Source organism: Kwoniella shandongensis, chromosome 3 (genome assembly GCF_008629635.2).
Source record: "Kwoniella shandongensis chromosome 3, complete sequence".
NCBI lineage: Eukaryota > Fungi > Basidiomycota > Tremellomycetes > Tremellales > Cryptococcaceae > Kwoniella > Kwoniella shandongensis.
In genome coordinates, this window is record NC_089289.1 from 1,044,126 (window position 1) to 1,070,361 (window position 26,236).

Genomic DNA, 26,236 nt, shown 5'->3' on the forward strand with positions numbered 1-26,236 from the left:
CTTCCGTACCGATCCTTCATCCGACAGACCGACCACAGCGATGACAATCTGTCTGGGTATATATATGCTATAATGTGAGATATTAAATGTGCAATGAAAGAACAAAGCAACAACAACACCGCCCGTAGTCATACATGCTGCAGTGCTTTGTCCTTCAACTTTCTGCGCAATCGCAGTGTGGGGACCCACAGCACTGTGTTACGTCTTTGACACCGGATCTGAGCTTATTCACTCAGTTGGTTACCCTCAAAATAGACATCCGATCCGATCCCATCCACTCGTCAATCAAACACCTGGCGAATCCTGCGAAACAAGACTACAAACGATGACGACCCCACCTCCTACACAACCACTTTCGACCGGACCTCGACCACCTCCTCGTAAAGGTCCTAATCCACTATTATTGCTCGGTCTCATGGTCGTCTCATCCATCGCATTCCTGAGTATCACGGAGAAAAGACAGACTGCACAGGCTAGACCGACAAAGAGGGAGTTTGATAATCCCTTATTACCGAGTATGAAGAGTGAGAAGGTGGATATACCGAAGAGAAGACATGTTGAGTGAGGAGTGAAGAGTCAGCGGAATGAAAGAAAGAGATTATGGTGAGTGGAGTTTTTCTAATCTATCGGTGGATATCCCCTCTGATAATCTTTGATTTCGAAGTATTACTATCACTGCAATTGTGCTTCATCCACTCATCTCTTACATGCATCGCATTGATCACTTCGAAGCGCCACGACCTCAGGTAGCTGGGCGAGAGGCGGCCCAGCCCGGCGTGATCGGATAGGACCACAGGACCCCCTTAGGAGTTAGTGAAAGGATGTACAAGGGGTATGAAGCACGTCGGAAGTGTACAAAGGATGGTTTACAGGGGTAACCTCTTCTACCTACCTACCTATTCAGATGAGCACTCAAGAGACACCGAGGTATAACAGATGTGTTGTACACTCCTTCCCGTCTAAGCACTTCCACCTACACTTATCCAGGTGGTAATTACGCAGCCTACATTTCTACTTACTGATCGCGATAACGAGACAATCTCGTCCCATCTCTCTATATCAGCTAATTTGACTTTCCACTCGCAAGATGGCTCCTGATAATCGACCATCCCGCCTTCTCATCCCGAGCGAGACCAACCCTTCCTCTTCCGCACTCGACAGTGCCGCCGCCGCCGGCCCTCTCTCCACCGCTGCATTCCTCAAGAAGCGCGAAACGTCCTTGTCGAACTATCGCAATAACTCCAACACCAATACCAACAACGACTCTTCGTCGGCATCGGCATCGGCGAACGACAACGATGCCACTCCCTCGCCTAGTACCGCGCTTTCTCCCCCCGCTTCGGCATTCGGTCGCGGTGCCGGTGTCGGTGTCGGTGGCGGTGGCGGTACAGAAACACCACCGCTAGTTTCGCCTGCATACTCAATGATGGTGAATCACGGTAGTGTCTTCGGAGGTTTCGGCGCAGCGGTCGCTGCTGGCGGGTTCCCTTTCCCTAAGGGGATGTTGAACAGACATGATCAAGGTCGATTGAGTGCGAATCTATGGGAGCGGGTCGGAGCTCATGCTCATATTCATCACGGTGGACTCGTCTCGCCGCACGAGGTGATACATGAGCATGATGCGGAGGAAGGTCAGAAGGCAGACAGTGTTGAATACGCTGATGAGAACAGAGGAATCAACGAGACCGATCACGTAGGTGATAGCGAGGCCAAGGCTGGAGAGGACGAAGAAGTGAAGATGTCAAACGATCAGCCTGCGGTACACAATGAACGTGTCATCGCTATTGATTTCGACGACGTTTGTACGCAGAACATGCTGGCGATCATCACAGAGCACAACGAGCAGTACGGGACCGATCTGACTTTGTGAGTGCAACCGTTGTGTGTTTAGCTATGACGGTCGTGAACAATGTCACTAACTGGCGGTATAACCCATAGGGACGATCTCGAAACGTATGTGTTTTGGCAGAACAGAGGATGGGGTTCTCCAGCGGGTATGTATCTCATCTCTTACCATCCCATCAACATGACCGTCTTCCAGCTCCACCCTCTCAAACCCCCCAAACCCATTTGTACTGCAGCTGATGCCCGACTCCCCAGACGTAAGCCGTAAAGTCAAGACACTCAATCAGATCCTTCACAAGACTCTCCCCGTACCAGGCTTCGCCTCCGCCCTCCGTCTTCTCCACTCGTTTGGTCATCCTATCCACATCGTCACTTCCCGTCCTGAATCCGATCGTCAAGCCGTGACGGACTGGCTCCTTGCCAATGGCGGATCACGATCGGTGACGATGTTGAGAAGGACGTGATTGCAGCAGCGTGGTTTACGGGTAGTTACGTTTCGGCATATCCTAATCTTGAAGAGAAGGGAGATACGGAGGAGGCCAAGCAGAGGGAGAAGGAGTTGAATGAGAGGTTGAAAGCGCTTTGGAAGGAAGGGGCTGATAAAGGCAAGAGCGGATTGGCGAAGCTCGAGGTGAGTCATCTCAGTCGAGGGTAAACAATGCAGCTGTGATGAACATGTTGTCCCATGATACGAGCTGACGCTTACGCCTGCTTCATCCTATAGATCCTTCGCAAGATCAACGCATCTCTCTTCATCGACGATCATCACGGTAACATTGAACCCATCATCAACGCCCAACCTCCTATCCCATGTCTCTTATTCGGCACATATGGATGGAACAAAGCCTCGAGCGGTCTCAGTTCCCCTATCGCAATGATGGATTACGACCAGCGTATGCAGTTCGGCCTGCCATTGCCTTTCGAGGAGATTCCAGAGGGAAAAGATCATGGATTGCACAGGACGAAAGGGTGGGAAGAGGTGATTCGTTGGGTGAAAGAGTGGGATAGGGAGGCAGAGGGGAATGTGAGCGCGTAGAGCGTGATATGGATTATATATTGAGTGTATTCGATGTACATGTGTGTACCATAAGAAGGGAGAGAGCGAGGTTGATTCCTGTAGCTGCGACTTATGTATACTGTATACACTTTGTACTACACTCCTGTCTCCCGCAGTCATGGTATCTGAAGCGAAATCTTCTAGCATAGATCGCAAGGCAAGCAAAACCTAAAACATACAAAGTCACTCAATACGACTTCTTATCCATCAATGCTTATCCTCTCTGCCACAACCAGTTCCTAAAGCCAGTTGAAGATTGGTCAGCTCCTCTCGTGTATCCATATTGTTCTGATGTTCAGGTGTTCACTCACGTCTTCCCATCAAATCCTTTCGAAGACAAAAGCTCCACTTCGTCCGATGTCAACCTAAACTCTTTCGCTCTAGCATTCTGTTCTGCCTGTTTCGCATTCCTCGCTCCTCCCAGTGGGATAGCACCTTTACACATGACCCAATTCAACGCGATAGCAGCTTGAGTGACGTCGTATTTGTCTGCCAGGGTCTTCATTTCCGCCAAGAGGGGATCGAGTTGGTCCCATGTGTACTGGGAGCTGAATCGTCGACCGGAGGGGATAGGGTTAGAGGCGCTATATTTACCGGTCAATCGACCCATTGCCAGTGGAGAGTCTGTCCAACGGCGAGGAAAATATCAGCTCAAAGCGCTCAACTCAAATACGATAGATTTGAAGATAGTACGGCTGGTGCACTCACAGGCAAGACAAGCGATATCTCTCTTTCTCATCTCTTCCAGCAAACCATTCTTATCAGGTCCTTGACGAAGGAGGTTGAACTCGATCTGGTTCGAAGCGAGTTTCACACCGTGTTTCTCGAGCGAATCGGAGAACGCGATCCTATCGATAACGGTAGAGGCAGGTTTCGCCATCAGTATACATACTCATGGCGAGTGTATCGATGTTTCGATGGGGAATGTAACGTTAAGTGGAACACAAACGCGCCACTCACAGTTCCTCTTTGCTAAAGTTGGACACTCCCACCGCTTTTGCCAAACCAAGCTTGACACATTCCGCCAGACCAGCTGCAATCTTCTCGTGCGATACGATAGAGTTGGACGAATGGACCTGATACAGTGGTACAGAGTCGAGTCCTAGTCGGGCCAAAGACGCACGGAGACGTTGTACGACAGGAGGGTTGAAGAGAAACAGACTGCCAGGTAGCGGGAAGGGGAGGACTAATTGAACGATCGGGTATAACGTTGTCAGCATGAGCCCTCTAGTGGTCGGACAGGTCGGGATATCGGCTGGCCTAGACATCGCATCCACACCACGCGACACGATAGAACGGAGGACCGGACTCACACTTTGTGGCGATGTACAACTTTTCCTTGTCCTCTGCTGAAGTCCCTTTGATCAATCTCCCAATGATACGTTCCGACTCGCCATTTCCATAAACTTCGCTACGGTGGGTGAAAATGGATGATCAATCAGCAACAATTCCACACAGCGAACCGACAATGTGTTCACCGCTCTTCTGATGTGATTCGTGTGGTATCGCAGGATGGAAGGTGGTTGAGGGAAGGCGGGGGACAGGGTGGACAGATACTTACGCGGTATCGTAGAATGTCAGACCGGCTTTGACGGAAGTTTGCCAAGCAGCTTTAACATCCTCGAAATCTTCAGGCTTGTATCCCCACGTACTGTCTCCCCATGACCATGTTCCTGCAGAAAGAAGCATCAGTCGATCGTTCTCAGTCACACTGTGATGTGGGACTCACCAATGGCCATAGGTGGGACTTGGACACCACCAAGTGTCAGATGGTCGATAGTTTGTGTCGAGGTTGACATGGTCCTGGGAACGAAGCTGAGAGTCAATACCGTCGTCAAGGTTCACGCACATTGTGATCTCTGCACACGATCAAGTGCAAGATCGATCTAAAGGACATACCTGTGAGCTATTGCTATTGCAGTGATGAGTGGAGCTCGATATGGTCGGTGGGTCGCGAAGTGTCGAAGGACTCTGATAGATCTAATCATCTATCGTTTGGCAAGATACAAGATGTCGGCACTGGATTAAGTGTTTCGATGTCTTGAGCCAAAAGACGCTTGCGCTGCTCCGCTCAACCATCTCAACTTTAGATGTACCAGTGACGTCTATTCTATGACTCCGGTAAACTCGCGTTCCTGAAAATTACCGTCGCGCACGGTGAACAACAAAGATCGAGGTAGTCACTGTCTGTACGAGCTATAAATGGATCAGAGTGGATATGTATACATACATACACAGTTAGACAGCAAACCACTATATATTGCACTATATAACACGACCAGCGAAACAAAATCCTTGACAATCCTATGCTATAACACGAACGAATGAGATGACAAATTGGGTATTAGATTATTGTTGATGAGCGGGAGATTGATCTTGAGCCGCTTGGATGAGCTTCTGTTGTTGCTCTTTGGCAAAGTTGGCCGACTCTTCACGAGTGAATCTGCAGTGATAACGAACGCAATTAGCATCTGCTTTTCAACCTTTGCGAGGGAGGGAGACACCTCGCACTCACCCCCACTTGGCACCACGTGTCTCTGCGTTTGCCTCTACCAACGCGAAGGGGTTGAAATCCTTCTTCTGGTCCAAGTTGGCCAAAGAATGGTTCACGAATCGATGGGTGGCTTCGTCCGCTCTGACCGCACGAATGACATCGATCAATTTCGAGTCGGAAGGTAATCTCCAATAATCGATGGCGATCCTTGGTGCGGGGTGATCCTTCCATTCGGGGATCAAACCAGCTTCCATGTCCTCGATACAGTGGGTATAGGTTCGGACGGCCTCTTCTTCGAGAGCACCGACGAATCGGTGAGCACTCTTAGGTGAGAAGAGGTAGGTGAGGAAGAAGGCGTTGTAGAATACACCTTGAGCCGCAAGGACGAGTCCTCTGGTGATGATGGAAGGTTGAGCCATCGTCATGAAAGTGCTGAAAAACAACGATGTCAAATCAGCTCATGATCGCCTGTCACCGGTTCTGTGGATGAGTCAACTCACAGCAAGTGCATCCTCTCGTTCTCTGCTTCTTCCAATAAGGAATGGATCCAGCCACCATCTCTTCTCAACAACCTCATACTTCTCAAATGTCTCAACGTCCCTCCTACCATACCGGGCACACCCGCGATTGATTCCAACAAGATGAATCTGAACAACCATTTCTGATCAGACAACAATTGTCCCTTTGCTCGAAGTTCAGCGATGGGGATAGGGTTCTGTTGTAAGACCGATTGGGGGATCTCGACGGCCTTGTAACGCGTGAGGAAGTCGAAGCATTTTCTAAGGAATTTGACAGTTCCATGGGCGGCCTTGTCAGCTACTGTGATAGGAGGTCGACCGACCACTTGGACAGTGTCGAGTTCCTATGCACGAGTAGATATCAGATTCTGCGTGTCATGACTTGCCTCGCCAAACAAGAGGGACACTCACGGCTTCCGTGTAGATAGGGTTCATCATGGTCCAAGCGCCGGTAATGTTGGTGTCTGTGAGGACGTTTTCCGCCATCGGTATTTGGTCTATCGCACGATCTTGCCATCAGCCATCGTCTTCGAGCTCGATCCACACCGACTGACTCACCTTGGTAGTGAGGACCTTCTACACCTTTTCCTGGCTCGCCTACGACCTGACCAGCGTTCTCACTCCTCTCTTCTCTCTGTCTCACGCCATCTTGCAATGCAAGACTAGCTTGTTTAGGTTTGTCCGCTTGGATTCGCGCTCGAGCAGAGAGCGAGAATGCTCGTCGGGACGGACCTGCTACCCCTCGAGTGAGCAGAGAGGCTGTTCCGACTATCGGGCGGGAGAGGAGGGTCGAGCGGGCTAAAGCGCCTTGTCTTAGTACTAAGGCGGACATGGTTGTGTGTGTGTGTGGATAGTTGGAGGTTGTACTTTGGTGTGGTGGGTAGTGTGATGGTTAGACCAATGTGATGGTTAGACCAATGTGATGAAGGCTACAGATGTTTAGAGGATCTAGGTGTGATCGATTGTTGTTGAGTCGAAGGAGGATGTAGTACTCGTAAACATTTTCTTCATCTTGCCGCTCTTCTTCTTATATAGCCAAGACAGCCGGTCCCTTTGTCCGTGCCAAAAACATTGGATCTCAGATCAATTCGTAGAATAACTTACGCCATAGGCACTGAGACGATGCCCTTTGTCCCAAACCAAATGATGAACAACGACTTCCGACATCATCCGTTTGCATCAGCTCGAGAAAGCAAAGGCATTTACTCCGTCCGTCTATCCATCTGTCCGGACGGCGGACGGCTAAGAGGAAATAGCGCGCGGCAGAACAACCTCGTTGTCTGTCCGTTCGTCGTCGTACATACCAGTGCACGAGTACTGTATTTGGAGTCGGGCCGATACACCTGAACACAAAATTCTCCTTGTAATAAACAGTAGACAGAAGATCATGCGACCAATCCCGAACTCAGTGTTTGTGCACGAGTCACAGTCCTAATATGTACAGTATCACGGACCAATGATACCAAATGTATTTGTGAAGTGGTCCGCCTCCACCCGACGAAACTCGGAACAGCGCGCGCACGAGGTGGTTTATTTGGTTCCTCCCCTCCCCCTCCTTTGGTATTCAGGAGAGAATAGACGTAAACTTCGTGCCGCGGCAAGTTTGTTGATGAGATGACACCCAATGTATGTATGCACGTTTACGGATCGTAATGATCCAATCGGCGATGGAGAGAGAGGGATAGAGATGGTAGTATGAATACAACATACCAAGCAACGTACTCACCTTACTCGTGGGCTACTACGCCTATCTCACCGAGATCGCACTCTAGATTAGTATTCGCAACTCACAGGCAGTCGGGAAGGAACGGAGAAAACGCCTTTCAGCTCTTGTCGATCAACTGGAATATCAGGTTTGGTGCCTGAGATCAGACCTCGTCTCGGTGAATCAAAATACCATTGATACGGGATCCGGAGTGAATAACCAACATACCAAACGTCGCCCATTGCTCTTCCTTTCCCTCGCTTCTGCATGCTGCGGCTGCAGGAACAAGTGGCTGCGACTGTTCAACCCTTGTTACCAATCTGGACAACTGGAATGGAACAGATACTCCGTTTCTCGGGCGCAGTCGCTTCGATCGAGTCGGATGGTACATCTTCTTGACTTGGCATGTTCAGTCTTCAGCTGCGATCATCGGATTGCTACCTCGATTCACGTCCATGTTCCCGGCGTGACCGCGGAACATACGGCCGACCAGATCGTACACCGTTTGTCACCTATAGGAATTGACTTTGCTTTGCTTTGCATTGCTCACTGTAGCCTTCTGTGTCCACTTGACAACACAGACTCATGATGTTGTGCATATACAAAAGCTGACATATCTCACACCGCTCGCATCCACCGTCCCCCACATACGACACATACCACAGCCCCCTCTAAAGTCTGTTGAACAATCCAATCCTCCCCTTCTGCCCCCACATGCCCTTCCATCGAGAACCTCTGCCAATCGTGATCTCGTCCTTCTTTGTCAACTGGTATTGGCGCTGTACCATGTCTTTGTGGTAGCAATGATATGGCGGGACATATGGAGCATACTCGGTAATGAGGATGTGTGATGAGTAGTCGTGTGATCGAACATCGAGCTGCGAGTTGATAGTCAGAACAAGCGCAGTCCTCATTCGAGTCACACTTCAACACTCACACCAAACATGACCTTTCTCGCACTTCCCACTTGAGTCGACAGCTGTCCCACAAGCAGGACATCTCTCGTCGCCTGTAGAATTGATTCCGTCACTCGATTCGCCTCCTATGCTGAGCGTTGACGACAATTCTTCGACGGACGGCTGGATTTTCGTCGATACACCCTCCGACGAGACCATTTCAGTAGCGTTTTTCACCAAGAGTTGTAGGAATTGTCTGTCTATTGACCCAATGGAGCTTGTGGAGGACGGTTTCGATATTGTTGCCGCCCATTGTAGGAGTGCAACAATTAGGTGGCCGTAGATGACACTCGTTATCCGCTCAATGGCAATTTGGAAGTCCTTGGTTTTTGAGATCAAGGTTTTCTGTGCCATTCGAGTTAGCTTTTATCAGCGATTCAGACGTGTGAATCTCACCGATCCCCATATCGCGAGCACAAGTCTCAGTCGCAGACTGTCCAGTAACGGTTGAGCCCATAGACCGGATGATAGCTGGGCGTAGCTATCTGCGTCGTCAAGAGTCACCACGCGATCTAAACCGTCGTTGACAATCTCCAGTAGTCGCGTAGCGTAGGATTCCGGATCAGCACTGCAAGTAATATGCAGTAGATAAGGCATGAGTACCCGGCCCGGTGAAGAATGCAAAACTGTGACACTTGAATCAGCTTCCCTCGCAAAAAGTCGCTATAAGAAAAGCTAACCCGTTGATGGATTCGATACCACCTCTGCTAATGCGTCAAGCACAGACGTTGACGGAGCAGGTCCAGCATTGCCTAGATTCGACATGACCAGGTTCACGGATCGGTTTCCCTCCGCTGAGCTATCCAAGTTGTGGAAGTTGACAGATCTACGATACAATCGGGATCAGTTCCTCGGGTCAGTCGGATGATAGGCAGTGACCTACTCTGTCAGCCAAGAGGCCACACTGCCCCATGTTCCAACACTTGCCCAACCAGAAGTATGTGCCGTCCAACCCTCCGGATCGAAGATTGGTGCTGTCTTCCACTTGGACCGCATACTCGGAGCCGTATGTATGTGCTCAAGGAAAGCATCCCGCATCGCTATAGCTGGTCGCAAAGAGTCCACTTGTGGAGCGAGTGAGGGGGAAGTCGAGAAGGATGTAATCAGGTGAGCAGTGAGAGAACTCAAGACGACGAGCAGTGTATCGGGGTTGAGCAAGTGCAAGCCTACACACGCCCGTTTAGCTGAAAGGTTTCCGAGCAAAGGACAACGCTGCTGACTCACCAATACAGGGTCCGAGCGCATTGGCGCTGGCCCAATTCCCCACCCGTTCCAATCTGATAGTCCACAGACCGCGCCAAGATACTGCAGCGCTGTCGTTGCCCGCCAGTAGATGTACCGAACCAGGCTTTGTCCAAATCAGGACATCCTGTTCGTGGAAGTACCCGTCAGCTCGGTTGTATTCACCAACGAACGAAGATTGCACTGACGTTGAGCCAGCTAATGCTGCTGATGGCACGCTTGTCTCCACGATCAAGGACGACAGGCGGATCAATTTCTATCGTCCATGCTGGCAACCCCGCTTCGCCCTTTTGCGTACTCCGTCGAACCAGTACCACTCTCGTTGAGCCATCCGAAATGCACAATGCGAGATGACTTTCAACTGTGCGACAGCAATCAGCAAGCAGCCCGTGTCGACACAATATCGGTGTGCCTGACTTACACCTTCCCTCGTCAACCTCTCGCCATGTCGACCATGCCATATCTGTGATCCAATGACCGGTTACGCGAAGATCTGCGACTGACACCCTTCGAAACCGTTTGTCCGCACCGTAACTATGCGCTCGTTCAGCGTTACGCAGTTCTTCCGATCTATTGCAAGAGGATAAGCTCACCTCCAGAACGCTATCTGTCCTGCTCTATTAGCGAGAGCTAATAAACTGCCGTCGACGCCTGTCATCTGTTTGCTATGGATATGCTCTGACCATTGCATACCTGCGCGCGGAGTAGAGTCAGCTTCGGACAGACAAAGCTCCAAGCTAGAACTAAGCTGCTCACACGTCGTCCTCATTTCCATCATGCCTCTTTCGTCCAGTCCATTCGATGTTCGTTCAGGAGCGAGCAAGTCTTTCGTCAGAAGTGTCAAATCTGCGATCTGTGACCATACAACGTAGAGTCTAATCAGCATAGAAGGGGTGACATGTACTTTTGTTTCGAACTCTGGTCAAACTCACCTCATCCCATTGCTTAGAGTAAGGGTCGTTTCTCGGAGCATACACAGAGACTTGCAGGACACTACTCAGGACCACCAGTAAACAACTAAAGCGCTTCAATTGTCAGCTTCACTTCTCTACTAAGGTTGACGGAGATTACGTGACTCACCCTCCTAAGTCGCTCAAGCCTGAAGCAGACCAAATAGCTTGCCTTGTCGTGACTTCCTTCTCGCTCAGAAGTGCCGTGCTTTCCTCTAAGTTGAGGATGTCAACCATGTGTCAGCTCCGTGCCTACTCAGAGTTGCAGTCCAATGTCCCCTCGACTCACCTCCTATGTCGGTCCATCCATATGCCTCCTCCCTCTTGCCATCCCTATCCACCTCAATTCCCGTACTCCACCACTTGACTTCCCCATCCTTCGGTCTTCGTATTCTCCTCCTCACTTTACCATTTAATGCATTTTTCGATCCACTCCCACTCCCACTCCCGCTGGGACCTGCATCAGCCTTGCTTTCTGGATCGATATCCATTATATCATCATCTGATTCTCTTGCTTGTTCACCACCAGCACCTGCACCAGCACCAGAAGGGGCATTTCGTCTCGTCTCGTTAGGATTGGCACTGTTATCATCTCGAGTGTGGTTTGGTTTCACTAGAGTCAGAGGAGGAGGGAGGGTAGTGGCAATGTGGGGTGTCTACCAATCAACATCTCGTCAATCAGCATTGTAGCGTGCAGAAGCGCGATACCGAAGGAAGTGATAGAGTATAGAGCATGCTTGGACGAAGATAAAAGCGGAAGAGATGCACAACAACGACTCACCACGATAGTGACTCCTCTACGAGTTATGAACAGACATTGTCCATCTTCGTTCCAAGCTACATTACGGTGTTTCGTCGAAGGTAATATACCTGCAAACGTCCTCGAAGTGAGGATAGTAGGAGGAACATCTTCCACCTCGAGAATGGGGGTGGAGTCGCTCATATTGGCCCGCGGTGCTATATCGTGGGGTATGGTTCTATTGGTACCGGTGCGCCATTTCGTTAAATTTGAGCAGTACGAGGAAATGAAGGGATGTGAGGAGGAAGGAGTAGGGAAGAAGGAGGAGGTATTCGTTGTTGTCAACAAATCCAATCCACCAACCTCCACTTTGGATTTCGGCTGAATATGTCCACTTCTGCTTTTCACCATGCAGACCAGTATTGACGCTCAAGCATGCATCAAGCGCACGTCCTGTGGACAGCACGTGCATATCGATCACTGCGCGTCAAGGGCAGACAAGAGAAGAGAAATCAAGGAAGTGCATGACCAGAGATTATCTATTTCTACCATATACAGACCCGCTTCAGATTCGATAACTGTATTCTAACTCTCTAATCCTTGTAGTAAGGCAAGATGTAGGCGAGTCTCTCCCTGGATGCCTTGGGTTGGTGCTGCAGATCAAACCTTGTTAGTATACTAATCTTGACCGGGCAAGTAGGCTGCTGGGCTGAAGCTGTACCCAGAGAGGAACATCTGTAACACTCACCTCCTTCTTGGTAACACATGACCACTGCATGCTTCCCTTGATGTCGGTCAACAGCTTACCCTCCGCAACAACATCGTGAACATCTTGCAAGATACCAGCAGCGACGGCTCGAGCGTTACCGGCGTTGGTGTGGAGGGTCTTGACGACCTCTTCGACGGTGACGGGAGCTTCTCCGGTTCGCCAAGCGTCGTAGTCGGTAGAAGTGCAGATGAGGGTGTAGCTGGGGTATTGGTCAGCATATGACGGACAAACCCTCACAGATGACACGCTAGAAACAACATAGTGCTGTTCTGTGTGGTACTTGATGGAGGAAACGCCAACTCACTCAAGCTCAGCCTCTCGGGCAAGTTTACCCTCGGGGATGACAGACATGTTGATGATGTCTCCACCCCATTGTCGGTACATGAGAGATTCGGCACGGGTCGAGAATGCGGGGCCTGAGGGCGAGAGTGAGTTAGCATTGTGATGATTTGGCGAGAGTGTAACCATCAAATTCGAGGACCAGCTGAGACCTCCAGTACCCTCGGATTCATTAAATCCTAGCCCTTGTCCGTCATCCTCCCTTTTCTGTGATTCTCCTCCTTCCTCCGTGACAACAGTAACGCCTCCCGAGCGAGAAGTCGACCAAGAGGTGATCCCACTCACCTTCCATACAGACGACAGTCTTTCCAGTGTGCAACTTGACTTCACCCTCTGCCTCTTTCAAGATCTTCTCCACCTTTGGTGCTACAAACTCGTTCAACTTGACGCTGAACGGTTCACCAAACATCGCATGAGCGACCAATCCTTCTCCTCTGAAGAAAGTATCTTCCCTAATCCCTTTCGTCCTGTCGATAATTTGGTCGGGGATGACGAAATGTCCCGGGGCGATCTCCTCTCGAAGAGAACCGACCGCTGAGAAAGCGATGATAGCTTGAACACCGATATGTTTCAAAGCGGCGATGTTGGCTCGGGCGGGTACTTCGGAAGGGGAGATACTGTGGTCGGCACCGTGTCGTGAGATAAAAGCGATCAAAGCTCCAGAAGGAAGGGAAGAGATCGTGATAGGGGAGGAAGGTTTGCCCCAAGGTGTAGTGACCTCGAGCTTTTTGCTAATCAACAGAAAACATCAGCCTTGTACTCTAAAAGATGGATGGCAAAGTGATACCCACACAAAGGTCAAGTTGTCGAGGTGGTAGAGACCACTACCACCGATACAACCGACCAGCACTGTTCATCAAAACACAACGTCAACTTGATCTCTTAAGACATAGCTCGAGCTTCAGCTTGATCTATAGCACACGTACCAGTCTCGTTTGCGTCCAAAGCAGCCATCTTGTGATATCCTATCGATATGACTCTTCTGAAAGTGGTTATAGGGGACGAGATACGTGAAATCGAACGAATGATTGACATGAACAGATTCAAGTAGAAAAAGTTGAAAAGTGAGATTTTGATGTCGTGATTCAACTCAGATTCGGTCTCGCGGCGGTCAATCACCAAAACGATCACGACGCCGACGGCGATAACGACAGACGGGTGTGTGATCTCACACACGTTCATGATTCAACACTGTCAACGATGGAGCAATAGCCATCGCGGATATCAGGAACCGCATTACACAGTTATACATGTTGTAGGTGGAACGAGTGATTATATATAGGCAATAATGTATCTCGACTCCACCTATCTCCGGATCCCGAAAGCAGCAGTGGTGCTACCCGTCCACTGTTCCGTGCAACCGTATCCCCCTTCATCACGCCCCACCGGCAGCTACCGCATCCCGCTTCATCCTCTTGATCTGTTTGGCCTTGTTGGTAGCCTGTCTCTCTCCAAAGCCGGAATCGTGCATTTCCTAAGTGATAGGCCATGGATCAGCTCTTCTTTCCATGTGAACAGCGAGGACAATGCTTCCGTCCTGGACTACAAAGCCACACTCACCATGGTTGCCATTCTTCTCGCAACTGAAACAGTATTCAGACCTTCCAGCACTTTCTCCTCTGGCAGTTCCAGCTCTTCCAACTTAATCTTCACTTCGTCCTCTATCATCTTGACCAATTCCACATCCCTCTCCGTTATGATAGTCACCGCAACACCACCCCTGCCGGCACGGGCCGTTCTTCCCACTCGATGGACATAATCGTCCGAACGACGAGGGCAATCCCAGTTGATTACCAGGGCCACTTCTGGAATATCGAGACCTCTTGATCCGACGTCGGTAGTCACCAACACAGGCACTTCTCTCGCTCTGAATCGGGCTAACGACAGAAGCCGTTGTGGTTGAGTGAGATGGGAGTGAAGGGGCACAGATGGGATTTCTAGAGTATTGAGGATGAGATGGAGTAAATGGGCGGTAGCACATCGTTGTGTGAAGATGATCGTGCTTGGGATGTTCGGCGTCTTATCCTCTTCATCCTCCTTGTCGTCGGCCTGTTGATGTTTTTGGTGCTTCCTCCCCTTCTTCTTCGGTCGGGCTGCAGCCAGTTCTCGCTCTTTCCGTTGCTGCTCCTTCTTGTGGTCGGTTCGCAGGGCAATGTCTATATCGTCCAGCGGGTTTTGTAGAATATACAAAAGATACGGATCTCTGATCTGACTAGGGATGAACAGATACTTCTGCTTCAATTTGGCGACGGTTAATGAGCTGTTCCAAATGTCAGATTATGCCACGAATACGTCTAACGCATAGTTGGGAGAGCTTACTCTGATTCCACACGGTAGACAAACGGCTTCTCCTTTCCCGGCGCTGGCTCCTTGTTCGCTAGCTCCATGATCGCATCACTGACTGTAGCAGTGAAGAGGCAAGTCTGTCTCTTTGGCGGTATTTGCGAGAACAGGTAGGCGAGTTCAGGCGCAAAAGTAGGTGTAAGTAGTCGATCCGCTTCATCAAGAACCTGCAAGAACAAACGTGATCAGTTTGGACGTCGTATTCGAAACGATAAGAGCAAGAGGGAGTGACTCACCAGAGTTCTGACCCGTCCCAATTTTCCGCCAGCCGTCCCATCACTTCTTAACAGATCACAGAGACGACCAGGCGTAGCGACGATGATATGAGGACGCGAGTCCAGTTCTCTCGCCTGAGACATCATATCCATCCCACCGACGATGGTGACGGTCTTCAATCCTAGTGGTTTCCCAACAACGAGGAATTGTTCTGTGAGCTGATAGGCGAGCTCTCTAGTGACCAAAAGGCGATCAGCTGGTGTACTGCCGCCCATTTCGGGGTGTCGCAGACGAAGAGCTGACTCACCTTGTGGGTGTAAGTACTACAGCCCACACTCCAAATGGATCTCTAGCGATCCTCTCTACTATCGGCAAAGCGAACGCCATTGTTTTACCACTACCCGTCTTCGCACCTCCGATACAATCTCTGCCTATAACGAGAATGATCCCATCAGCTGACTGCGACTTGCGTCTACCTTTCAGCTACGTTAGTTAGCTCACCAGACAAGATGGGACCTATACAAGCCGACTGGATTTCCGTTGGGCTACGAATATTGATAGAGCCCAAAGCGCTGATCAGGGGTTGAGAAAGACCAAGAGTGGCAAACGTTGTCTCCGGAGATGGTTTGGGATTGGCAGAAAAGACGGAGAGGGTTTCGGATTTGGGCTTTCCATTCGTTGATTGCTGAGTTCGGGAGGGAAGAGTCACGCGTGATGATGAGGCTGTGGTCTGGGGAGGGACAGCTGTGTCGTCCTTCTCCTCGTCCTCGTCAACGTTTTCGTCGACCGAGGATGATCTAGCCCGCTTGGGAAGTTTTTGCTGGAGGCTGGTACTTGAAGATGCCTCGCTTTGTGATCCCGCATCTGAACCGCTTTCACTGCCTGAATCCTCGTCCTCGTCTTCGTCCGAGTCAGATTCTGACTGTCTCTGTTTGCCTTTCTGCGCCGCCAACATTGCCTTCATAATCTCGTTCTGATCGAGCATGAGCCCACTTCCCGTTGACTCGCCCGAGGTGGCGGGAGGCGAACTCTTGCGTGGTGGTTTGGAGATCGCTCTCTTCGTGTTGTTGCTCATATTGCGTGTGGCCGACGAGTTAAAGTAGAGATACGACGATAGAGTATGGATGTAAAAGGTGAGTGTGAACGAAAACAAACTCTTTGAGGTCGGTCTCAAAAATCTTTAGCAGTGTGCTGAAGTGTGGGGTCTCCACATGGCAATGAAGCCCGGATTATGATGACGGTGACGCAGACCGTACGTGTGTTGTAAATCACGTCGTCTTCTTTCCTCTTACTTACATCTGCTCTTGGTAGACATCCAACTGATAAAGCATACAATGCCCCCGTTGGTCTGAGAAATCCAAACGATGGCTCCGACAGTACCGACGACGACGGGTGGTGGTCAACCAACCCCCGATCCGCACGGTGCCCAATTACTCCAATCACACGACCTGGTCGCTTCCCTTCCCACCCCCTATCTACGACTATTGATCCTCTTCGCACGTCCCATCGCTTACTTCAAGAGTGCGTTGGAGGTGTTGGCTTGGAAGAATGGGAGAAGAGTAGAGAGCTGGCTGGTTGTAGGTGTATGGTGGGCGGTGTGTCTCGGTTCGGGTCCCGCTTTCCGGTAAGTAACTAGCCAGATCTGGTGATGAGATGATGATGTTAACCTTTATCTATAGATGGCTATTACCACCACTGCTGTTTCTTCCTCTATTACCACTATCGAAACTTCGTCTCAAGTCTAGTACGAAGGAACCACCTCGAAACACTCCGACTGATCCATCTACACCCGAATCCCTACTTCGAACTCTCGCCGACCTCAATGCAATCTACGCTTTACTCCCTCCTTCTCCCTTCCCCACCACTCTATCAATATACAACCGTTTCAGCCAACTCGGTGTAATCCGTCTTGTTCGTGGTCTAGTAGTACTCTGGGGGACATGGCTTGTCCTTGGGCATTTCATCGGTTTCCGAACATTACTCGCCTTGATAGGGAGTATCATCCTTCTCTTCCCCTCACCTCCACTTGCACATTTCCTCAATCTCCTTTCCAAATCGTTGCTCGCCAGGCGGCTCTTGGCATTGGCGTTCTTGTTCACCTTTGGTTCGCCCCCCGAAACGTCTTATCGATTCAGCTTACATTTCTCCCTTTGGGGATGGTTGAAATCCAAATGGACGGCTTCGCGACGACCTTCATTGGCTTTTGCTTTCCGACCTAAAATGTCACAATCGCAACCTCCTCCATCAGGATCGGCACTGGTCACGGATGACGATGACAGATCAGACGCAGAAGGTGGAGTAGACAAGGTGGATAATCCTATTTATTTCCGATTCGAGATTCACGAGAATCAAAGATGGTGGATGGGTCTGGATTGGACCTCCGCCTTACTCCCGCAAGAACGACCTAGTTGGTGTGATTCACATCTCTTACCTGTTTCCCCGCCTCAAGCATTCAGTCTCCCAGCACCGGTGTCAATCGTGATTCCGACAGCGACCATGAAGGATCGGTATGCGAGGATTATGAGGACAGCCACATGGAAGTGGTTGGATGATGATTGGTCGATCGTTCGAGCTGGACCGGGACTCGGTAACACTGCTACAGCGGCTCTGCCTCCTTCACCTACCGTCTCCACCGCCGAAGGAGGTGAAGGAGATTCAGGGTTCTCAGTACACCCTTCTACTTCTGCTCGTCCATCGTCTTTCATCTCCACGAATTCGGTAGTCGGGTCATCTCCACCTCGAAGTACTTTGCCTCTGGAAGATCAACACAACCCTAGTCAATCGCCCAATCTCGGTATGGGAGCAGGAGTGAGAGCGCAATCCATCGCCGAACAAGCATTCACAAAGGGTCTCGAACGTCTCAAAGCGCGTACGGTCAGCGCAGCAACTTCGGCATCTACTTCCATCTCAGCTGCGTCGGCAGGTTCGCCAGTCAAGAAGAGTGGGGAATGGCAACGCGGTAGAACGGGTAGTCAAGCAAGTGAGGATGCGCATTTGGACGAGCTGAACCAGGCTACCGGCGCGACGGGTGTCGGTGCTGCTCCGACGGAAATCATTGCGGAGAAGGACGATGTGACTGATGGGGATGGATGGGTGTATGGGGACAATAAGTGGGAGAATATGGGACCGAGGGGTGGATTGGGCAAGGTGAGTGGTGTGTCGATTAGGCAAGATGTTTGTGTGTGAGAGAGAAGAAAAGAGTGAGGATTTTAGCAACGGTCACAAGGAATCACACAGAATAGCTTGAACGAGGATGGGGTTATTGGGAAAAGCTCAACGACTGATCATGACCTGTTTCTGCTTTTTTTCGCAGTTCACCCGACGTAGACGATGGCAACGAAGAGCGATATGCATCGAGACCATCCGTCGACTCAAACCTACCGACGATCCACCACTCATCATCCCCCCATCTGAACCTGGATCAGGCGTGAACGCTCCCAAACCTCAACCTGAGGCTTTAGCCTCTTCACCATTGAAATCAAAACCTGCTCCGGCGATATCGAACACACACACACAGGTAGAAGGGAGAAGTTCGTTGGAAGGGAAAGAAAAGACGACGATGATCCCTGATAATACGGTCAAAAGTGCTTTTTCAGCAAGTGTAGGGAATGGAAGTAGTACTGCAACGGGACAAAGTAGGGATGATATGTTGAGGATGAGATTGAAGAAAGCGATGGGGTCAGTGGGTGCTTGAAAGGAGCTGTTTAGCAGGCTCGTTTGTATCATCATGTCATGTCATGTCGTATCGAGTCGTTTGGACACCCCTCAACGTCAGAGTTCGCCGGTGCAAATCAATTGCATGTCCACAAAACCAATGTCCAAACCACTAGGTCTACTAGAAGGTCTCCAATTGCCACTACACCAAAGCCCACTTCACAGAAGTCGCTCCGACATCACCGCTGCTGCTAGATCAGCTCATCACATCCCACCCTGCTCCAGCTGTCTTCGTCTCATCCTCTCCCGCCTCTTCTCGTTCCGAAGACGATGACGTCTGACGGCTTCTGGCGAGTCAAGAAGCTGCGACAAGGATCGTTTACGTCGAGAACAAGTCTTGACGTCAGACACTGCGACGGGAGTGACAACAGCTGTACTCGTGTTGGTGGAGGTGGGAGTGGTTGATGTGTTGGGCGTAGGGGAGGGTGAAGTGGAAGTTGTGGAGGTTGTAGTAGCTGCCTGGGTCGAGGCGGTGGTGGAGGAAGAGGAAGAGGGCGAAGAGGAGGACGATGACGACGAGGAAGTCTGCAAAGTCGTTGCGGTCCCTGTCGTAGCGCTGGAAGTCGCCGTGTCCGCAGGAATTGAAGTAGTGGTCGTAGAGGAAGCAGTGACAGTTGGAGCAGGGGCAGCGGTTGATGCCGCCACGCTGCTCGCACTGCTGCTCTCTGTCACACCTCCTAGAGCCGCAAAGAGATCGGTCTGAGCACCGTTTATGAACCCGTAGTCGCCGTTGTCTGAGAAGAGAGAGTCAGCCGATGGTCTGGTCATGTGCATACTGCGACTCACAGAAAGGTGGGTCATAGGTGCCTTGCGGATTGTTGTTGCTGCGAGCGAGTTCCGTCAGCGCTACGTTTCCTTGGCGGTGTCACGACGACTCACCCCTCGGTCTGATACCAGTAATGAGGCTGTTTAGCTCCGACCGTACAGTTGGTCTTGTCTTCGGGGTAGTGGCATTTGTTTGCGGTTTTGGCTATGAGCGGGAGGACGGGAATCAATGTCAGCAAGTGATAAGAGAGTGGACAAAGGGAGGGTGGTGGAAGAAGTCAGTCTACTCACCCTGCGGAATCGGAGTTGTCCCCGTTGCTCCCGAGACATTGCATCTGTATCCATTGAAGTACATTTGTTCGCTTCCTGCGTCGGCAGCATGTACCCAACCCCACATACAATGACAACCTCCCTCTGGACAGGGTGGTAGATCATCCGGGATTTGGAAATCGACATGCTTGAACCATGGACAAGTATAGTTGACTGTGATGACTGTAAAATCTTCGGGTTTGATCTTTGTCACATCGCTCTCGTAGGCGATTGCGATTCCACAGCCTTTCACGTCTGTCGGGTTGGGCGATTCCCATTGATCGCTAGTGTGCATAGCGCCGATTCCACCTGAAGGTCCATCACCGTCACAGGCGTAAAGACCAGTTTGTTGATAATCGTTTTGGCCGTATGTAGTGAGAGCTTTGTTACATGCGACTTGACCATGATAAGTCCCACCAGAAGGAAGAGTCATGAACTTGCCATCCTGAGGAGGTTTGTTGATATATCCGTGAAACCACCATTGGGAGAAAGGGAGGTTCATAAGTGGGAGAACAGGTTCGGATTGGTTAGGGTCGTTTGGGTCCCATCTAAGTCACAGAGGTGAGGTACATCAGCTTTGGCTCATGCCCAGTAGCACTGTATCAAGTGGCGTGCGCAACAGAGCTGATCAGATAACTTCACACTCACCCGTACATCCCTTCGTCCCATAGGGCGATATGCGCCGAGACCGACCCCAGAACGGAAGCAAGCACAAAGCACAGCTGAGCGACTCGCATCGTTGTAGAAAGGAAGTGGTAGTGTGAGAAGGAGGTGTTTCGAGATTTGTGTTGAGGAAAAGTAAAGAGCGTGATAAGTTGAGTGAACAGCCAAGCTAAATGGTAGGGATCAACCCAAAGCTATAGACGATAGTATAGATCAGTGATTATTGTCGATCTGAATAAAGTGAAAAGAAGGGGGACTTACAAGAAAGATGGGGAACAAAGGTAAGTTCTAACAACGTTTGGATCAACCTCACGCTGTTTGTCGACAGTATACCAATTGTTGATGAAACGTCAACGTTTGGTGAATGGTCAAAGCGTTGTAAACACAAAGGGGTAATGGAAGGAGGAGTGATGAAACGCAACGACGAGGAAGACGACGACGGAAATGAATCAACGTTGGAAAGGTACGATTACTTGAACATTGGACACGGTGGCGGAGGGGAGATGCATAACGGTGTGCATGCTTCCATCTCTGTTCCTCGTGCTCAAGTGGAATGCGTCACGGCATGCATCGCGTCCATTGCAACATTTACATTTCATTCCTCACGCGTCTGTCCGTTCGTCACTGTACCCGTGTTTCATCTTCAGGGCTTTAGACTGTCTCGGACAAACTGTTACCGTAACGCTGGTACCAGTAGTATCCGACATGCATATATACTGTACATCTTACAAAGCTTGGAAATTGATAGCATGTAACGCCCTTCTCCGTTCCTTTTCATCCTCCTTCTTCTCCTTCTCATTCAATCCCACCACCACAGCACCAAGCAGGAGCACCGTGCCCAACACGGCCGCACCGACCCAAGGTACCCAGTCGCCAGGTTTCAGATACAGCTGCGACTTCCATTCCAAGGAACGGGCTTTGACAGGTGACGCATTGTCCCCTTCAGGTTCGGTGTGTTCTCCAGGGGAATCGTCCAATGGAGTTGAGGAGGCCGGATAGGGTGGATTGATGATCACTTGAGAGTTTGGGATGAGAGATTCGAGATATGTTGCGTGATTAGGAGGTGAAAGTGATGCCCCGATAAACAGTTTCTGTTTGTTGTTTGGGACACACCAAGGGTTCAGTATCGGCACATGTCTCATACGTCTGCTTGGAGTGACTCACCTCAATATAGTTGTTTGTCCGACCGAGACCAAAAAAGGCGTATGGCGTATGCAGCGCGTGATAGCCTGTTTGAGGTAATTGCGCGACTGCAGAGGAACTATCGTTAGCTCCTGTGCAGATCCGATTGCCGGTCTCTCCGACAAACCTTGTTGAGCTACTCTTCGACCGAGAGTATCAAGCACTGTAAACTTGTATGTCGCTCCAGAGTAGCTGACCCCAAGAGGCTAGGAATTACGTTTACGTGTCAGCTTTGTGTCCTGCTGAGCAGATTAAGGCTTACACTGTAAGATTTCCCTCCCGTTGCTGGCTGACAATCTCCTTCGCACGCGCCATTAAGCACTTTGCGCCGGTTCATCATCAGCTTCAATTTTCCCTCGATCGAACTGAAAGACGAGGCAGCTCACCTTGCGCCTTTAGAAAGAAAGCATCATGGTAAAAGTTGTTTTGGACGAATGTGACTCGTTCGCCTGATTGCTCCCCGGTACGTTGCACCAATATATCCAGTGATCCCTGCAAAACACCTGTCAGCTTGTCCAACCATTATCTAATGAGTACACTACTCACATCGTCATCCAGATCTATCCAGCTCGCTCCCTCTGCGTCCCAGATTGAGTCCAGCGTTTCCCACCCTTTCCCACTCCCAACCTTGAATCCTCTCATCCCTTTTCCTCCAGCTTCACACCCCGCCACACCTTTTCCACAAGGTACATTCTTCAGAATCTTCACTTGAGTTCCCGCACGTCGACTAGCACCGAAGACTCCACCTGCAGGAGGAGCTGCCGTTGAGTTTGCTAGGATGATGAGTAAATCCGGGAATCCATCCACATCGAAATCTCCCGGTCGGAGCGGGAAAGGGATACTTGGAGAACCGGGAAGATGGAGTTGCAGACCTGCTGTGCTGCCTGTCGCGACGGGCAGAAGGCCCGCGAGAGGAATGGAAACAAAGTCCTAGTCAAATCGTTAGCACTTTTGGTGGGGATTAGAGAGATTTAACACTTGGGAGACTCACCGGATCCGCTGTGTCGAAACTGAAATCGAATGCGTCGTCTGCCACGCATAAATCTCCCCACCCACGACACTTCAAGGTCCCATCTTTGTTCCGCTGTGAGCTCTCAGTAGAGCATACGGATGCCTGCTTATTGTAGGCGATGTTTATGGAACACTCGTGACCGATGCCTGTGGACGTTGAATGTTGTGCACAAATAGGGAAGATCATATCCATTGAGCCATCGCGATCTGCAATGTCCCGAAGAAACAAACGAAGCTTAGCGCACTCGCAACGAAGCTAGGGCAGAGAACAGCTTGAAGGGGACGCAAACCCACTTATATCTGCAAAGGATATCATCCCGCTGTGTTTCGGAAGATCGTACGTCCGTGATAAGACGTATCCCGCCTCGCCACGGTTGGACCATATCTGAATAGACCGATGAGATGATTTCAATCGAGCACAATGAAGGACGAGATCTACAGGCTGTGGGATTAGCGAGACTGCACTGCCTCGATTATGCACGTCTGCTCACCTGGAAGACAGTCGCCGTCTATATCTATGAAAGCGCTGCTGTGAGGATTTGCGAGAACACAAGCTTGTTCCGGAGACTGTAATGGCGGTGACGTCCTAGTACCCCCCGGGATCGATTAGCTTTCCTTGTCTCACTCTCGCATGGTGCCAGTCGGGACAGGCAACATACACAGTGATCCCTGTGCCATTGTTCTTCCAGGCTCTGAGGACACCTTCGGCTGTCGTTGAGCCCGATGGGTCGTAGCCGAGTAATGAGGGCCGCAATGATCCATCTGCATCGAAGACGAAGGGTTGTGACGGTGTGGAAGAGGGGAGTTTCCATGGACCAGTTTCTACCGAAGCAGCAAATGATGAGCGCCAATGACCTTCAATGCGAGCATTCCTGACGACGCCCAAAGCTGCGGGAGACCAGGAATAGAGGATCGGTCCGACAATACTCACGGAAATTCCCGTTCTCGCCTCCACCTAAAAACACCTCCATCGCAACTTTATCCACTTTACTACCCCACCATCCCCCGTCATCCGCTTCATCCTCATACATGACGAGCAAGTCCAGCTTCCCATCATGACTATAATCGCCTGGAACAACATTGAGGATTTTGGACGAAAGGGTGAGGGTGTGAGAGGGGATATATTGGAATTTGTCTATCCGATTTTGTTCAATGTTAGCTCGAACACAGGTGATAGCATCGGTCATTTGATAGATTTCGTTGGCGGAAAAGATTTCACGACATACCTCTATTCCAGAGCTGTACTTGGACAGTCTTGCCATCCTCTGACAGTGTAAACAAATCTAATCTAATCTCGGAATTAGCTCTCCACGAATCATCAAGCGGCACTGAGCTCAGCTATGGAGCTGTGAGTGGCCCTGAACAGCTCTGCCTACGTACTTCTGATCACCATTCCAGTCCCCTACACCTATCACTCTCCCCTTGACGTCCCCTAACCCCAAACTACCCGCATTGATAAACGCCTCGTCCTTGAATCGTTTCTCCTTGAAAGCCCAGAGTCGTAACCCGTGAGCTGGGGACGGCGTGAGGGCGAGGAGGGAGAGGAATGCTAGGAATACTAGCGAGTGAGGTGGGGTCATTGGGTCATTAGTCGTCGTTGTCCGTTAGCGACGTCAAGTGTCGTTGTCAACTGATATTCTGATGTATCATTGCACTCATGTCCACTCATTGCTTTCCAGTCGACTATTCAGTGACGTGCAGTGAAAGATGTTGATTACGTAAGTCACGTGTTCCGGTAAATCACTTTCCGAGTATCAACAGAAGACGACAATGAATATCATTTGCTTTCGCTTTTTCTTCATTCTATCCAGCTCCTAACGAATAAAACGGCCTTCGACGCATACGATGGGGGACCCGACTCAAACTACATACCCTGGGGAAACTCCAGCCGAGTCCTCCTCCGGGGCTCGATCTCGAGCACGAGCTCACGCACCGAGGGTGAACCAGCTCGACGCTGACGAACTGGATTCTGCTCTGGTATCGATGTTGAGCGAGAAAGTCGGTCGATCACTTGACAACTTCAAAGTGAGCAGCTGAGGGAAGGATATTTCTATTTATACTGACGTCAGCTGATTTCGCATGTGCTCTTTCAGTCGACTTTTTCGATGGACATGAAACCCGAAGTAGAGCTGGTGATCAAGCTTCTGATCTTTAAATATGGGATATGGGATCCACTCATCCTCAGCTCGCCGGGCGCAAGGTTACAAAACCTCAAACTTACCTCTTCTCGTTCCAGCCTTCGTGAGCTGATTGACACTCGGAGATCGCCTTGGAGAAGACCAATAGCTGACTAGTCCAATTTCAACCGCTGTGTAGCATCGAGAAACATACTCCTCCTCTATCTGCTTTTGCACCCACCGATATTCCCCACATACCTGATGGAGAGGATACGGAAACACGCATTTTCACAACAATGGCCTGATCTACCGAATCACGATTGGAGAAAGAAGGCATGGCGAGTGATGGGTAGAGTGGAGGCTGCTTCGAGGGTCTGGGAGGCCGTCGGTTGGGGTTGGTTCTTGTGGGATGGGAGGTGAGTGCTTGTCGCAGGAGGCTGTACGAGATGAGCAAGGCTTATCAATGACATCGTAGATACCCTTCGCTACTTATGCGGATAATGCGTCTACGCCTTGTACCGTCTCAAAAGCACTTGACGAGGCTTGTGTCTTACGAGTTCATGAACCGTCAATTGGTTTGGGGCGCATTCACCGTGAGTAGAGTGAGATACACATGCCCTAGAATTGATTTGCTAACATCTCGGACCGATAGGAATTTCTCATGTTCTCCGTGCCGCTCCTTCCGCCCTTGCCTGCTTTCCTAACACCGTCCGCCCTGGTGGCGCCCATCAAATCGCTACTATCTCCGCCGACCTCAATCGACTACACCACAATACCCCTCCTTCCTCCATCTCCATCCAGCTCAGATCAACTGAAAAGTGGTGACAAAGTTCACACAGGACCCTTGGCAGGTCTTCCAAAGGCCACCTGTCCAATATGTCATCTCCGCATAACCTCTACTCCTGTTCCGCTTGACTCGTCGACCTCTCAAGGAACCGCTCTTACTCTCCCTCCGTTATCAGGTCTAGGCGAGGAGTCGTTTGGTCATGGAGAGGGAGATGTGAAAGAGGAAAGTAGGATATTTGTACCCGCTCAAACGGACTGTGAAGGCGGTTGTAAATGGTGTTATTATTGTATCGGAGAGGAGTTGTACAAGCACAGAGGGATCGAGACTAGTAAGCGGAATGGAAGGGAGGGGAAGAAAGGTAATTCGAAGAACGAGAAAGACGAGATTGGCTCCGGAGAGGATAGATGGGAGTGCTTGAGATGCGGAGGAGGGGTCAGTAGAGCTTGGAGAGTAGGAGCGGAGGAAGCATCTGAATAGTTGAAATATGTTCTCACACCGTCCATACCATACGCACA

At 50.4% G+C, this 26,236-nt stretch overlaps 11 protein-coding genes across 11 annotated transcripts; 4 read left to right on the plus strand and 7 right to left on the minus strand.

The window, feature by feature from the left end:
• Nucleotides 1-325: 325 nt before the first annotated feature.
• Nucleotides 326-565, plus strand: CI109_101759 (uncharacterized protein; the record flags this gene model as incomplete). Its single annotated transcript, XM_032002309.2, has 1 exon — nucleotides 326-565. One exon carries the CDS (start codon nucleotides 326-328, stop codon nucleotides 563-565), a length of 240 nt encoding a protein of 79 aa, XP_031863246.1.
• Nucleotides 566-1,087: 522 nt separating this feature from the next.
• CI109_101760 (uncharacterized protein) lies at nucleotides 1,088-2,881 on the plus strand (the record flags this gene model as incomplete). Its single annotated transcript, XM_032002308.1, has 5 exons — nucleotides 1,088-1,866; nucleotides 1,939-1,994; nucleotides 2,101-2,246; nucleotides 2,303-2,476; nucleotides 2,570-2,881. 5 exons carry the CDS (start codon nucleotides 1,088-1,090, stop codon nucleotides 2,879-2,881), a joined length of 1,467 nt encoding a protein of 488 aa, XP_031863245.1.
• A 235-nt stretch (nucleotides 2,882-3,116) lies between these two features.
• CI109_101761 (uncharacterized protein) lies at nucleotides 3,117-4,701 on the minus strand (the record flags this gene model as incomplete). The annotated part of the gene is made up of 7 exons (XM_032002307.1): nucleotides 3,117-3,141; nucleotides 3,214-3,526; nucleotides 3,611-3,750; nucleotides 3,863-4,088; nucleotides 4,216-4,313; nucleotides 4,464-4,575; nucleotides 4,632-4,701. 7 exons carry the CDS (start codon nucleotides 4,699-4,701, stop codon nucleotides 3,117-3,119), a joined length of 984 nt encoding a protein of 327 aa, XP_031863244.1.
• Nucleotides 4,702-5,251: 550 nt separating this feature from the next.
• On the minus strand, nucleotides 5,252-6,746 carry CI109_101762 (alternative oxidase, mitochondrial; the record flags this gene model as incomplete). Its single annotated transcript, XM_032002306.1, has 5 exons — nucleotides 5,252-5,345; nucleotides 5,418-5,828; nucleotides 5,897-6,258; nucleotides 6,326-6,411; nucleotides 6,473-6,746. The coding sequence occupies 5 exons, from the start codon at nucleotides 6,744-6,746 to the stop codon at nucleotides 5,252-5,254; spliced, it is 1,227 nt and encodes a 408-aa protein (XP_031863243.1).
• A 1,491-nt stretch (nucleotides 6,747-8,237) lies between these two features.
• Nucleotides 8,238-11,917, minus strand: CI109_101763 (uncharacterized protein; the record flags this gene model as incomplete). Its single annotated transcript, XM_065967041.1, has 14 exons — nucleotides 8,238-8,497; nucleotides 8,557-8,920; nucleotides 8,972-9,201; nucleotides 9,256-9,401; nucleotides 9,459-9,741; nucleotides 9,800-9,944; nucleotides 10,006-10,178; nucleotides 10,239-10,351; nucleotides 10,411-10,510; nucleotides 10,574-10,670; nucleotides 10,750-10,834; nucleotides 10,898-10,982; nucleotides 11,057-11,423; nucleotides 11,549-11,917. 14 exons carry the CDS (start codon nucleotides 11,915-11,917, stop codon nucleotides 8,238-8,240), a joined length of 2,817 nt encoding a protein of 938 aa, XP_065823113.1.
• Nucleotides 11,918-12,099: 182 nt separating this feature from the next.
• On the minus strand, nucleotides 12,100-13,796 carry CI109_101764 (S-methyl-5'-thioadenosine phosphorylase; the record flags this gene model as incomplete). Its single annotated transcript, XM_032002304.2, has 6 exons — nucleotides 12,100-12,159; nucleotides 12,255-12,474; nucleotides 12,580-12,691; nucleotides 12,900-13,345; nucleotides 13,406-13,463; nucleotides 13,541-13,796. The coding sequence occupies 6 exons, from the start codon at nucleotides 13,794-13,796 to the stop codon at nucleotides 12,100-12,102; spliced, it is 1,152 nt and encodes a 383-aa protein (XP_031863241.2).
• Nucleotides 13,797-13,989: 193 nt separating this feature from the next.
• CI109_101765 (ATP-dependent RNA helicase DBP8) lies at nucleotides 13,990-16,248 on the minus strand (the record flags this gene model as incomplete). The annotated part of the gene is made up of 6 exons (XM_032002303.1): nucleotides 13,990-14,088; nucleotides 14,175-14,874; nucleotides 14,934-15,124; nucleotides 15,194-15,407; nucleotides 15,481-15,604; nucleotides 15,675-16,248. The coding sequence occupies 6 exons, from the start codon at nucleotides 16,246-16,248 to the stop codon at nucleotides 13,990-13,992; spliced, it is 1,902 nt and encodes a 633-aa protein (XP_031863240.1).
• Nucleotides 16,249-16,537: 289 nt separating this feature from the next.
• On the plus strand, nucleotides 16,538-18,867 carry CI109_101766 (uncharacterized protein; the record flags this gene model as incomplete). Its single annotated transcript, XM_032002302.1, has 3 exons — nucleotides 16,538-16,797; nucleotides 16,853-18,320; nucleotides 18,487-18,867. The coding sequence occupies 3 exons, from the start codon at nucleotides 16,538-16,540 to the stop codon at nucleotides 18,865-18,867; spliced, it is 2,109 nt and encodes a 702-aa protein (XP_031863239.1).
• A 224-nt stretch (nucleotides 18,868-19,091) lies between these two features.
• On the minus strand, nucleotides 19,092-20,698 carry CI109_101767 (uncharacterized protein; the record flags this gene model as incomplete). Its single annotated transcript, XM_032002301.1, has 5 exons — nucleotides 19,092-19,621; nucleotides 19,674-19,711; nucleotides 19,767-19,857; nucleotides 19,944-20,509; nucleotides 20,610-20,698. The coding sequence occupies 5 exons, from the start codon at nucleotides 20,696-20,698 to the stop codon at nucleotides 19,092-19,094; spliced, it is 1,314 nt and encodes a 437-aa protein (XP_031863238.1).
• A 651-nt stretch (nucleotides 20,699-21,349) lies between these two features.
• On the minus strand, nucleotides 21,350-24,397 carry CI109_101768 (uncharacterized protein; the record flags this gene model as incomplete). Its single annotated transcript, XM_065967042.1, has 13 exons — nucleotides 21,350-21,715; nucleotides 21,789-21,874; nucleotides 21,934-22,012; nucleotides 22,069-22,127; nucleotides 22,193-22,298; nucleotides 22,353-22,736; nucleotides 22,798-23,024; nucleotides 23,112-23,252; nucleotides 23,309-23,403; nucleotides 23,477-23,639; nucleotides 23,749-23,952; nucleotides 24,044-24,105; nucleotides 24,198-24,397. 13 exons carry the CDS (start codon nucleotides 24,395-24,397, stop codon nucleotides 21,350-21,352), a joined length of 2,172 nt encoding a protein of 723 aa, XP_065823114.1.
• Nucleotides 24,398-24,662: 265 nt separating this feature from the next.
• Nucleotides 24,663-26,198, plus strand: CI109_101769 (uncharacterized protein; the record flags this gene model as incomplete). The annotated part of the gene is made up of 5 exons (XM_032002299.1): nucleotides 24,663-24,842; nucleotides 24,911-25,058; nucleotides 25,134-25,350; nucleotides 25,410-25,527; nucleotides 25,587-26,198. The coding sequence occupies 5 exons, from the start codon at nucleotides 24,663-24,665 to the stop codon at nucleotides 26,196-26,198; spliced, it is 1,275 nt and encodes a 424-aa protein (XP_031863236.1).
• Between the last annotated feature and the right edge of the window lie 38 nt (nucleotides 26,199-26,236).